This window comes from Schistocerca nitens, chromosome 3 (genome assembly GCF_023898315.1).
Source record: "Schistocerca nitens isolate TAMUIC-IGC-003100 chromosome 3, iqSchNite1.1, whole genome shotgun sequence".
Lineage (NCBI taxonomy): Eukaryota > Metazoa > Arthropoda > Insecta > Orthoptera > Acrididae > Schistocerca > Schistocerca nitens.
The window spans coordinates 652,037,062-652,050,176 of record NC_064616.1 but is presented as its reverse complement, the minus strand read 5'-3'; the positions used below and the strand labels follow the sequence as shown (position 1 = coordinate 652,050,176).

The 13,115-nt window shown below is 42.8% G+C and overlaps 1 protein-coding gene across 7 annotated transcripts in view; it reads right to left on the bottom strand.

Moving 5' to 3' along the window:
• LOC126248617 (cAMP-regulated phosphoprotein 21) overlaps positions 1-13,115 on the bottom strand; it is a 1,051,584-nt gene that overhangs the window by 388,161 nt on the left and 650,308 nt on the right. For all 7 annotated transcript variants that reach the window (XM_049949775.1, XM_049949778.1, XM_049949781.1 and 4 more), the window contains one exon: positions 11,283-11,399. In XM_049949775.1, the coding sequence (XP_049805732.1) occupies positions 11,283-11,399 (117 nt within the window). The remainder of the gene's footprint in view (positions 1-11,282; positions 11,400-13,115) is intronic.

Here is a 13,115-nt window from a genome sequence, read left to right as displayed (position 1 = left end):
GCTAATGCTCGTGTAGTGTCACGTACATTGCCCATCCCGTGGTCAACAGTTCTGTAATGTTTTGCGGTTTATTTTATCCTTGCACTCGCACAAGATCCACACAGCGCATCAACTGAAATCTCATGATACGCGGCAGTGTTCTGAATTTGCTCTTCGGTTTGTGACACGGATCGAAGTTGGTGATATGTGGCCAGGCAATATCCTATGGAGTGGGACTGGTTTATAAGACCAGATATGTTGTTTCGACGATAACATGTCACTTAAGGTTGTTAGACATTTTATAACATTTATACTTGCACTTGGTAATGGCCATCAAGCTGCAATTATGACCATGTAAAATAAATGAATAGTAATTTACAGTCTAATGGGGATATTTCTTTCAAAAAGTTCTATATGACTGTGGTCCCCCACTGATACGTCGCTGTCTGTCCCCTCTCGGAACTGTCACCATTGAGGTTAGCGACAGAGCAAACTACAATTTCGATATTAATGTCGATAGATATCGAATATTTTTAAATGTCACGGCTTCTCGCGCCCTCCCCATCCCACACGTCTAGAGGTGGTAAGAGTTGAACCACGTTGTTCCACCCTGCTGTCCATTACATACTTAACTGCACAATTCACAAGTGGGATCTCCAAAGTCGAACAACGACCGAAAAAAGAAAAGAATTGCTGCAACTAACAGTTCCAGCCGTTGTACAACGATGCTCCAAGTACATGCATACGTTCAGGGTTAAAGCGGTAGGCGTGGCAGAGAGTGGCCTTACAGCTTAGTGGGAAGTCGAGGTTCTGTTTGGTAAAGAAAAGAAATTCCACATCATATGCCGTGAACGCAAGATATCTCCTGCTACTTGTCACGAAATGTCGGGAAAAAACCTCGTCTTGGATTCAAAGATATACGGTTTATAGATTTTTAACATATTGCCAAAATTTGTCTTATGATCTTCATCGAATTCAAATCCAGTATAATACGAGGAGGCACCCAAAAAAACGGGATTATTTTTTAAAAGTTATATATTTTCAAATTGTTTACAAAACAACCTTGTCCCCCTCAAAATACTGTCCATTACAACTAATACATTTGTCCCATCGGTGCTTCCTCTGATCTAAACAGTTTTAGTCATCTTTGGAAATGGCTGACAGCTCCTCCCTCGGTTTTTTTTTTTTTTTTTTTTTCCTTCATGACTTCTTGAATGTTGTCAAATCGGTGTCCTTTCATGCCCCTTTTCATGTTGGAAATAAGAAAAAGTCGCACGGACCCAGGTCAGGTGAGTCAGGTGGGGCAGGGAACCATGCCATTTTTAGCCAAAAACTGTCTAATACAGATGACTGTGTGTGCAGGTGCATTATTGTGGTGGAAGAACCAGTCTCCTGGCTGCCACAAATCGGGTCTTTTATGACGAACACTGTTGCGCAATCCTCTTAAAACTTCCAAATACAAGGTGTGATTGACCGTCTGACGTCATCTTTGGTTGATGAGTGGTGTACATTCATCGCTCTCGCAAAGGTAAGGGTTTGAGTAACAACAATTACTTGAGGCAATATTACATCGCAAATACGTAAATTAATACCTATTGTAAGCTATCAATTGAAGTTTTAACATTTTTCGCGTATTTTCCGGAAAAAGAACACATTTCATAGGCTCGAATTTTGGACTAGGGTTTGTTTACGTTGTCGTATACTGTAACTTACGTGATTATTTCAGTAAAGTAAAGTTTGTGTTGTTAGTGTATTCTTACACGCTATACATTTGATTCTCTAGTATGTAGCCGAAGTGAAAAGTTCCAAAATAAGTGAAAAGTTTATATAGTGTAGGCTCAGTGCTTTGTTTACCTTTTGTTTCGTCACGTAAGCAATAGAGGTTAAATCGTTTTTGTTTCTCCGGAAGTTTTGAATTAGCATCCCAATTTTAAGCCTAAACTTTCTAAAAACTTTAATATATTAATTGAGTAGTCTAGGAAGTTATTGTTTTAACTCAGACTAAAGCTAAAATTTGTTTGTCATGAGCGAGAAGTGTATGATTTGCCATAGGATTGTTAGTTCCACGGTGTGGTGTGAGAGTTGTTGCAGTTTCTTTCATGTGGGTGACTGCAGCGGCGTGGGAATTGGAGAAAGAAACAAGGTTCACTGATTGTGTAGGATTTGCTGTAGAGATAGGAGGATAGTGGAACAGGAGGAGAAGATTGCTGCACTTCACGCGGAACTAGGTAAAGCGAAACAAGATCTGGAAAAGCTAAGGGGGGAGAAGGGAAAAGAGAGGTGGGAAGTGACAACAGGTCATAGAAGAAATAAGAATAGGACATCCTCAGACAATGTGGTTGTGAATGTGGAAAACAGGTTTGATATGTTGTCACAGTTGGAAACTGTTGAGCCACAAGTAGATTTAGTAGACAGGACGCAACAAACTTTCAAAAAGTGTTTGAAAAGTAAGAAGCCAGAAAAAGTTGTGAAAAAGAAGGAAGTTTTGTTGTTAGGTAGTTCACGTGGCAGAGATGATGGCCAACTGTTGCAGGATGAACTAAGAACAGGTTATCAGGTGACAAGCTTTTTGAACCTAATGAAAGTCTGGGTCAGGTGATTGAGGATATAGGTTCACTTTGCAAAGACTTCACAAAGGAAGACACGGTGCTAATAGTGAGTGGGACCGGCAACAGCATAAATAGGAACCCTAGTTATCCAGTTGAGTGACCTGCTAAAGATAACTTCAGCAACGAGGCGTACTGGTGTTGGGCTTGTCTGTTCTGAGGCGCCATGACCGGTTCCATTTAAATTCTTCTGTTAGGAGAGTTAATTTAGAGGTGGAACGGCTGCTTGGGGTCTCATATCGGTGTGGTACATGTTGACTCGATCAGCAGGTGAGACTATATTGGGCATGGCCTTCACCTCGACAGAAAAAGTGAAGGGAAAACTGTCTGGGATAACAGCAAATAACTTAAGGGGGGTGGGGGGGGGGGGGGGGCGGCACTGTCACAAGTGGTAAAGTACCAGTGGTTACAAGTGAAAGAACAACAGTTTTTTAGGGTAGAGAGGGCAGAAACAAAAGATGTTCAGAGACAGTCTGAAAATGACATCCACATTGATAAAACAGGCCGCCAGAAACCAAATTTTAAGATACACAATTCATGCAGGCAGGATCTGATTGAAACTAGAGATACTCAGGAAAATTAGGTTCATCCAGTTGTAATTCAGCCAGGGCTTGTTGCATCAGAATATCCGAGCACTAAGGGGTGTGCTTAATGAGTTGCTTATTTGTGTTGAAGAATTAGTTGAGCAAACCATTTGATATAATCTGCCTCTCTGAACATCGTGTGACCACTGGATATACAAGTTAAATGTTGCAGGATTCAATTTAGCTTCTTACTTCTGTAGAGAAAAAATGGAGCAAGGGGAAACTGCCATATTTGTAGGAAACAGTTTTGATTTCAGGAATATTGATATTAATAAATTTTGCTCAGAACAGCACTTAGAAGCTTGTGCAACAGAAGTAGTATTTCGTGATAAGCCCTTTATAATAGTAGGTATATAGAGGTCACCTTCAGGGAATTTTAACCTCTTCACAAAAAATCTGGAAGGTCTCTTCTCCCATCTCACAATAAACAACAAGGAAAAAGTGGTTGCTCGTGATTTTTAATGTGGATTTATTGAAAAGCTCGGTCAGTGAACAATTATTGCAGTCAGTAACACTATCATTCAATTTACTTCCTGCTGTAAACTTTGCAACTAGGATATGTAAATGATCTGAGACTGCTGTTGATAATATCTTTGTAAACAAATCTACGAAAAACGTCATATTACAAAACCAATAGTAAATGGGCTATCTTATCACGACATGTAGCGACTTGTGTTAAATTTTGAAACTTGTCAACATAAAAATCTATTAAGCCTGAGTACAGGAGGGTAATAAATAAGTCAAAAATTGAGAAATTCAGGAAATTGTTCAGACATCAACCAGATAGATGTTTACAATACATCTGACTCAAATGGAAAGTACGAAGCATTCATTAATAAAGTTACCTCCACTTTTGAAAATTGTTTTCCCTTAAATGTAACTCAAATCACATAGAAGTCAAAAAATAAACCATGGATTACACAAGGAATAAAGATATCATGTGGGACAAAAAGGAGACTGTATTTACTATCTAGGAACAGCTCTGTAATGAATTACAAAGAATACAGCAAAATATTAAAGCAAGTAATCCAGAAATCGAAGCAGCTTTATTAGGAGAAAGAGATAATTACATTGGACAACAAAATAAAAACTGTATGTTACCATGCGATGTCTGACCCTCACACTGGGCAACGCTTAAAACAGTGCGGCGTCGACACATGCGAGAAAACAGACCACTCTCAGAAGTTCATATGAGTTGCGCGATAGGTTAATGATGTCACGTTGACATCAAATTTCACTGCAATTCTGCCAAATGCCGTCGTGAATGATCAGAAGGTCGTCACACCCTCTTACCCACATTTCAACCCTTCATTTAACGCCTCTCCGACGGAGGTCAAAACTGAGGTACCCAGAATTTAAATAATGCGATTATCTTACGGGTGGCCGACGAAAGCATTTCAGACACGCCGCCGCCCAGAATCGACACGCAAAAGCGGCATAAAGGGTGTCAATGAATCCACCCTTTTCGTCGGGGCGTTGATGCCCACAAATTTCGCAGTCGAGAGCGACAGTTTGCAGTGTGATGAGCAACAGGACTAGGTTCTTGACAACCTTTGAGACTGATCCCCGGACGATCCAGCCCGCCTCTAAGGACTTCGCGGACAAATAACACTTCTAAACGTGATCGCACCCCTTTGGAGGTCAGTACCACCGCAATTTTTGCTCTGGTGTTCAAAACCATTGGACGAAATGTAACCACGATACGAAGCAGCAAAAGCTGCTTGTGCTTTTCCAGCCCTCCTGTGGCGTGATTACGGAGTGGTGCGACAATGACACATACATGAATGCAATGGCAAAGGATTCTTCTAGGACCCTCGGTGCTATCCACCTGCCTTTGTTGAGTACTTTAAAAATTTAACTGAACGGTCACAAGCTGTGACGGAATCCTAGGCAACCCCCTTGACACCTCACAAATTCGAGAAGACCTACTAGAAGGCACAAAAGCGTCAGCATAGCTTACCAGACGACGGCTAAGACTCTCGTCACCGGTTCTGTCTCTACAATTTTTACACGCTCAACGAAGGTGGGTGAGTGACACCGAAGGGGCCTTAAAGGGACACTTTGGAGTTTTATTTACGCATGTTTCAATGTCACACCCCGTCGTGCTCACGCCACAGAAGCGACGAAACAGGAGGGCTGAAAAAGCATAAGCAAATTTTGCTGCTTCATATCACGTACAAATTGCGTCGAATCATTTTGAACGATGCCTAGTGGTTCCGTCCTGTACATCAGAGAAAGAACGCGGTCGCTCTGTACTCTAAAGGGGTGCAATCATGTTTAGTGGGATTGCTGGCCTACAGTGTCCTTAGAGAAAGGATGAATTCTCTGGGAGTGTTAGCAGTGTTAACAATTGTCACGGAGATCGCCCTGTAGCTCATTGTACTGCGAACTGTCGTTTTCGACTGCAAAATGTGTGGGAATCAACGCCCAAACAAAAGAGGTGGCTTCACTGATACCTTTTACGCCACCCAGTAAAACCTTTTCGTGTCGATTCTGAGCGGCGTTGTCTGAAATGTTTTCCTCTGCCATTCGTAAGAAAACAGCGCGATTTTTAAAGCTGGGCGTCGCAGTTCTGAGTACCATCGCAGAGGCGTCGAAAGAAGGGATGAAATGTGCGTAAGAGGAGATGTGACACATCCGTAGTGTCGTTGAGTAGAATTGTGGTGAAATTTGGTGCCAATGTCACGTCATTATCCCACCTAACACTTTTTTAGCATGTATTGATACCTTGCTGTTTGATTCTTCCCCGGTTCCGAGGGTGACGTCGCAGGGAGCCACACTTTTCCACCCTTACAGAAGAAGTTTGTAGGCACCTTCTAGCCAATCTTTACTTACGCACCGCAATGAGAGCCAGTTACAGGCTTTTGAAAAAGTGATGCTTTGTGTTGTACAGTGTATGTTTCACGTCATATATCACGTGCAACAAAAATGTGTATCTATAGTATATTTGCATGCTAGGATAAAAGTGGCACTTCATGGCTTAACCAGCAGAGCAGCCACTGCTCCCTCCACGCCGTTGACAAGGAGTGTTCCTGGACCTAGGTGCTCGGCTCATTTGAGACTGCGTCAGATCTAACTGTCAATGGTTCTGATGCAGTGCTGGACCACCTCTCCAGTTAGACACTGCCGTCGGTGGACCTAGTCTGTCCCAGAGGCCTGGCCCATCCTCTCGACTTCTTGTGACATCTGTCGCCTCCCATCCTAGAGGCTGTCAAGCAGAAGAACCGCATTTTCAACCAATGGTAGCTGACCCGTCATACGGTGATGAAGCACTTCCTCAACCCGCTGCGTCGGGGAATCTGGGCAATAGTGAACAACACAACCGCGACTGGATGGGCAAAGCTGCTAGCCTCAGCATCGAAGATGACAGCGCCTGGAGAATGACGAAGCGGTGTCTTCATCGGCAGCAGCGGATTCTGCCCTGATGGCGGGACGAGACGTTGTCTGTGAACATGGTGTAAAGACCAGTCACTTGGCTGAGGCCTTCGGAGACAAATTCACGCTGGTGGTGGATCCAATCGACTACAAGCAAATCTGTCCGGTGAGAGAGTGCCTGTTGGATTTTCTGGTTGCCATAGATGACAAAGACGTGATCGAGCCAATCATCGAGGAGGAAATTGGGCCACAACTCCAGCACTCAGTCTGAAGAAGGCAGACGGTCCTGCGGCAACTGCCTTCTGCAGCTCATTTTCTGCTTTCCAGCATTTTTAAAGCTGTCCTGTGGCCTGGTATCTACCCTTCCATGGGGAAATATCTGTAAGTGGTTGCTATGCCAAAGAATGGCAGACGTTCTTGGCTGCCACAGAATTACCGAGCGTTTACACCAGGCAGCTTGTTGACCATGTCGCTGCTGAGGGCTTCATGCCAGACGAGCAGTTCGGCTTGCAGAGGGGCCACTCCACATCTCTCTCATCAGCTTCTTTTGCTGGTGAAATAGGCCAGGAGTGCCGGAGTGTCAATAGTATATTGGGGCGGTGCTCCTGGACGTTTCCAGGGTGTTAGCCCCCTTGTGGCATGATGGCCTTGTGTACAGACATCGTTCATGGGATCCCGACGTCACACTTTCGCTGCTCTGTTCCTACATGCCAGGCGGTGCACTGTCTAGGGTGTGACAAATACAAGCAGCTTGTTGCTTGGCCTTTGCTCTAGATCTTGTACGATGGCCGTTCACAAAGTAACACATGTTGGTTTTTGTGCAGGATTCGCGTACACCATATTACTCCTCACTCTTTCGGCTACAAATCCCTATATTTCAACATAATCTCCGTCCAATGCGACGGCCTTACGCCACCTTACTGGGAAGGGCTGTATGCCTGCGTGGTACCACTCTACTGGTCGACGTCGGAGCCAACGCCTTACTGCATAAATAACGTCCCCATCATTCACGTACTGCTTCCCGCGGTCTGCTTCCTTCATTGGGCCAAACAGGTGGAAGTCGGAACGTGCGAGATTCGGGCTGTATGGTGGATGAGACGTTCATTTGAAATTTTTTGGCGACCAACACGCTGAAGTCGTTTCTTAAATGTCCCGAGAGTAGCACATCACAGCAGTGTGCGGCCGGCCGGCACGCGGGACATCGGAGACGTTTGCGCGACCATGTCGTGATGACAGATGCGTCGCTGAACGGCTCACTGCCAGGTCTCCGTAGACATTCTGCAAGCGCCAGTGAATATCTGCGATACTATGATATTCCATCAAAAGAAACTCAATGACAGCTCTTTGCTTGGAATGCACGTCCGTTGCAGACGCCATTTTGAAGGCTATGCATAGCCTATCGGAATTTCATGGAACTATTGGGACTTAAGCGGGATTATGCTATGATGTCGCACAGGACCGTTCGTCAGGCTGCTCGTCTCTTCCACGAGAAGGTGCAGCTGTTTAACAATGTCCTCATCCGGCACACTGGCCCTCAGGTTCATCTAAGGCGACCTTTCAGTGGCCGGTCTTGCTGTTGGTATGAGCTATACCTGCGACATAATGTGATCACCACTTTCAAGTCACTAACCACATGTGACAATCCAGCATGACAGGACCAAAATTCTCCATCGCAGGACACCAGGCTGCCAGGAAAGGCAGCAGATTGTTTAAGCTGCAGTACATCAAGCTCGAGCAGGCTTGTTTTTATCGAGTGTGTGTGTTAAGAGTTCCTCAAAAGTTTCTGGAGAGTTCCTGCGGATATCCTAGTGAGTTTCTGCAGAGTTCCTGCAGGACTGTTCTCCAGAGTGGGAACGAGGTGTTCAGCGGCAGCCAATCCCACGAGTCCCGTTCGCAGATGCCGATACAGCTTCATTGCAGCTCAAATTTCCGGAGGGAATCCGTCATCCTTCGACAACAGCACACATTTCCACGTCCACGGCAGGGCCTACACAGTATTGGAGGACTGTATTGTGCACGAATTGGACTTAGCCTCGGAGTAGGAATGTCACAGGCTAGGAATATTGTACAACGATCTCAAAGCAGAGTATTTGTGTGTCATTCAATAAACGTTGTTTCTGGAAATAGAACTGCAGTAATATCAGTAGTTATACTAATAATCATGCGTGCCTGTTGTTTGGCTGGGAGTGGCGTCACGCTAACATTAGTGACACCTCAGCATGTGTTGTCAACATTTTACGTTGACGTGTGGATTCAACAACATAGTTCTCGCAAAATCCTGTTGGGTAAGTTCAGATAAGCAATATTCTGCTAATATAGTGCGACCATTACTTTGCCATCTTCGAGTACATCGCGTAGGGATCACTAGAATAACATGAGAGAGAGTGGGGCGCGTACAGAGGCAAGCAGACAGTCATTCATTCTTTGGTCAGTACTTGAATGCCATAGGACAGCCCCCCCACCATACAGTGTACAGTAGCTTACGGAGTATACGGTGTGTAAAAGATAACTGTTTACAACAGGTCTCCCGCACCCGGGTTCGATTCCCGGCGGGGTCAGGGATTTTCTCTGCCTCGTGATGACTGGGTGTTGTGTGATGTCCTTAGGTTAGTTAGGTTTAAGTAGTTCTAAGTTATAGTGGACTGATGACCATAGATGTTAAGTCCCATAGTGCTCAGAGCCATTTTTTTACAACGGGTCTAGTGGTGTAGAGGAAGTCGAGTTTAACATTTTGATATGGGACACATGGGATCCATCAGGCCGGAAGCCAGCCCCAAATTGGCCTGAAAACCCACCGAAGCTAGAGCGTATGCGCTTCGCGCGTTTTTTTCGATATCATTTCTCTGTCTTATGCCACTGGCGTAGTCGGCTATTTCGTTAACATTACTAATTTAAACTCTCTCGTGACGGTAATGAAATAAAAAATATTTTCAAACGTTATGCAGAAACTAATTAAGTTTGTAATTAGATCTAAACTTAACTCTTACAAACACATAAGTTTCGTAGTAAGAAGGCCAGACAAACAAAACAATTTAACTGTAAATATTTTGCTGTTAAAATTCATTATATTTGAGGGCAAATTTACAGTGTCAGTTTTACATTTTGTAAGTGAAAGAACAAAGGGATTTTAATATGAAATGTCGATTTTAGCGAGAAAAAGAAATGAAGTCGCCTGGCGTGTATGCACTAGAGTTTAACTGGTTTTTTTAGACCAATTTGAAGTAGTGAACCAAAAGTGTCATACATCAGTTTGTTCGTCCAGGCCTCCCTTTAACCAGTGTGATATGTCGTAAAAAGGTATCGTTTACACCCTGTATATGTAGGTGTTGGTCATGCCAGCACCATTTGCTTGTAATGACCTGAGTCGCTTGTCAGTAGACGTCAATAAAAAGAGGGCGTTCATATCGGAATCTGTCTCAAAACGAATACTTCGTTGATATATATGTTTGTATTTCGGCTTTCATTTCACGGGATATGGTTAATATACTCTTATGAGCAACTAGTAGCTTCTTTTTAGGTTTATCTATGTACAGATTCTTACAAAGAAAAGAAAAGGAAAGAAGAAACAGCAATCGTTTCTCACTGTCATGGACAATGAACTAAAAAAACCTGTCGATCTGTATGACTGCGCTTTGTTTAATGCCTGTCTGAAGAAATCCTAACATTTTTAGTGGTTCCTCAACATCACAAGCTTTAGGTGTTCGTTCTCTTTTATACATAAGTAGTACACTGTAGCAAGTTTCATGCCCTGCTTAAAATTCCCTTGAGATATGAACATCATTATGACTCATCTCCATCTAGGGAGGAGTAATGAAAGTCATCTGACTTGTTCACTGGAAGCAGACGCCATGCATTTTCATTTATGAAAGAATTTTTGGAGCCTCTCATAGATATAGTTTTCCAATTCAAACGTGCAACAAGAATCAGGCAAGAAATCTCGTAAACGGAAGTTTTTCAGCCAGGAAATTAACTCAGTATTTTTTCTGAATATTTCAAAATTTCAGTGGGTGATTCTTATGACTTGCAGGAAACCACCGATTTCTAATCTCATTATTACAGGGACTTCCCATATTTCAGTAATAGAAAGCACGGTTATTGGATAGCTTGTTCCAGAACCATTAGGTGAAATGTAGACAGCATTAGTGCTATTCGTAGGAACAATCAAAATGCTAGAATACAAGGTATTATATTGCAAGTGTGGAACGCTGAGCTGTATTGAGTCCAGCGGATAGGAAATCATTGAAGAAAAATGAACATGTCAAATTTATGATACGTACCGGACTGCATTCGCTCTGAGCCTGAGGACTAATCTGGCCAAACAACTGAATGTTACGCATTTATCTTAGGCAAACAGTCATAGGTTTTACTGTGTTTGTCGTTAACTGCATGTTCTGCCCAATTATATCCTCGTTTACGATTATTCCAAGGACGTTTACAGTTTTGTGATTGGGTTATAGGAAACCATGGAGGAGTACGTAAGGAACGGCTTCTCGAAATAGTCCACTGATTAACTTTCGGCACAATATAAGGATCACCTGTGACTTCCTGGGGCTTAGTTTGAGTCTCAGGTTTCGTGTACATCTTAATGCAGATAACGTTTTTTATATCTAGCTGCTTTATTAGAGCCTATTTCATCATGAAAAAGATCCTTGTTAGTGGTACTGGTCTAGGAAAGAGAAAAATTTCGCCTTCAGCCCTATCCTGAATATGAAAAATAATAAAGAAACAATGTGCATACTCTTGATCTGGACGGAGGTGGTGTTTCTTCTGCTGTTTCAGGAACGGACTTTTCTGCTCCCAGGCTCTCCTCACTCGGTATAGGAGTTTGTTCATCATCCAACTCTTCTACTTCCGCCTGCAACACAACGAAACATATATTTTGTAAGAAATGAGAGAAAAAATAACTCATTTTTTGTATTTGTGAGTCAGCGTCAACGTCGCAGTTGGTTAATCGTCCGGACTACTTTAGAGAGAAAGAGAGGGGGAGAGAGAGAGAGAGAGAGAGAGAGAGAGAGAGAGAGAGAATGAGAATGGCAATAAAAAAATTGCTCAGCTGTTTTCTTCTAGCTGTACTTTCTGCTTATAATTCATGTTTTTATTTTCGTAATAAGTCGATGTGTCCAAGCTAAAATCAGTATGTATAAAATATTTACAGATAGCAGCGTAGTTGTATACCCTTTATCGAGAGGAGGAATCTGCAAATTTTCAAATGTCTTGGCAATTCGTGTCGTTCAGTGTATTTAGGTGTACTTTGTGACAATGAACATTTAATGTTGTACTAAGAGACTGTATCTACAGAATGTCCTAGGAAGAATGGTCAGTATTCAGTGATAAAACAGGGACGATCACTGAAAGAAAGTCTGTTTAACACTAGCTCTGAAATGCATACCTTATGTGTACGTCTCCATCTTCGATACTGTGAAACAAATCTCTTCTACTGTAAGTTCTTTGCTTTCCATTTTAGGAGCAGGTAGTATGGACCAAGACAAGAAAAAATTTTCAAATAAATATAGGCTCTGAACTGCATACCTTAAGGGATATGAGAACATGTTCAGTTGAAGGAATGTGTTTGACAGTAACGAAGATAAGTTCCCATGGCTGTCAAATACGCATTTCAGAGTCCATGTTTGCTAGACTTTTTTCTTTTTTCGGTTCATGCTACCAACTCTCAAAACATGGAAAACAAAGAGCTTGCAACAGAGAATATTTATTTCACAGAATCGGAGAAGTGCTCGTAACGCTTAAGGTATACATTTTAGAGCCCATGGTTACCAGACCTTTCTGATTCGAATGGTCGTTCCTGTCATATCCCTGAATACGGACCATTTCGCCTGGTACACCCTCTGTAACTCTGAATAAATGTGTATTTCTGCGTCATTTGCAAACTAAAGTAAGAAGACACAGGCAACATATCAATAACATTTCATCATAATCACAAAAGCACTGTCAGTAAAGAACGGGTAAATGTTAGTCCAGTACAGCTTCAGGAAAACCATAAAGTATGAGAGAACCGTGCAGCAGATATAAGAGAGTAAGACTGCTCAGACAACACGTGTTGAAATTAGAACAAAGGTCAACGATGAAAGTTAAAAAAATGCATTATGCAACATACTAACATCTCCATACTACAAGCGTGAGCTGCAATCGAGACTGCTACGGTCGCAGGTTCGAATCCTGCCTCGGGCATGGATGTGAGTGATGTCCTTAGGTTAGTTAGGTTTAAGTAGTTCTAAGTTCTAGGGGACTGATGACCACAGATGTTAAGTCCCATAGTGCTCAGAGCCATTTTTTGCAATCGAGACAATAGGCTAAATTTTAAATTTATCTTGTTCGCCTCGTCAGCAAAGATGAGTTTAGGTCTGTGGTTAAATCTGGAAATGGGTGTGAGTGCTCTCATCCTGTCTCTATGATCAAATGTAATAATCCCACGCTGGAGACCCCTCTGCAGCTATACTACCTTGCATAATTTACATCGCACACAAGAGAAACCAACCCTCTACCTCTGATACTGCTGGAAGAGAAGTGTCTTGTGGATGTCCTAGAGTGTTATTTCTGCTGGGTACATTTCTGG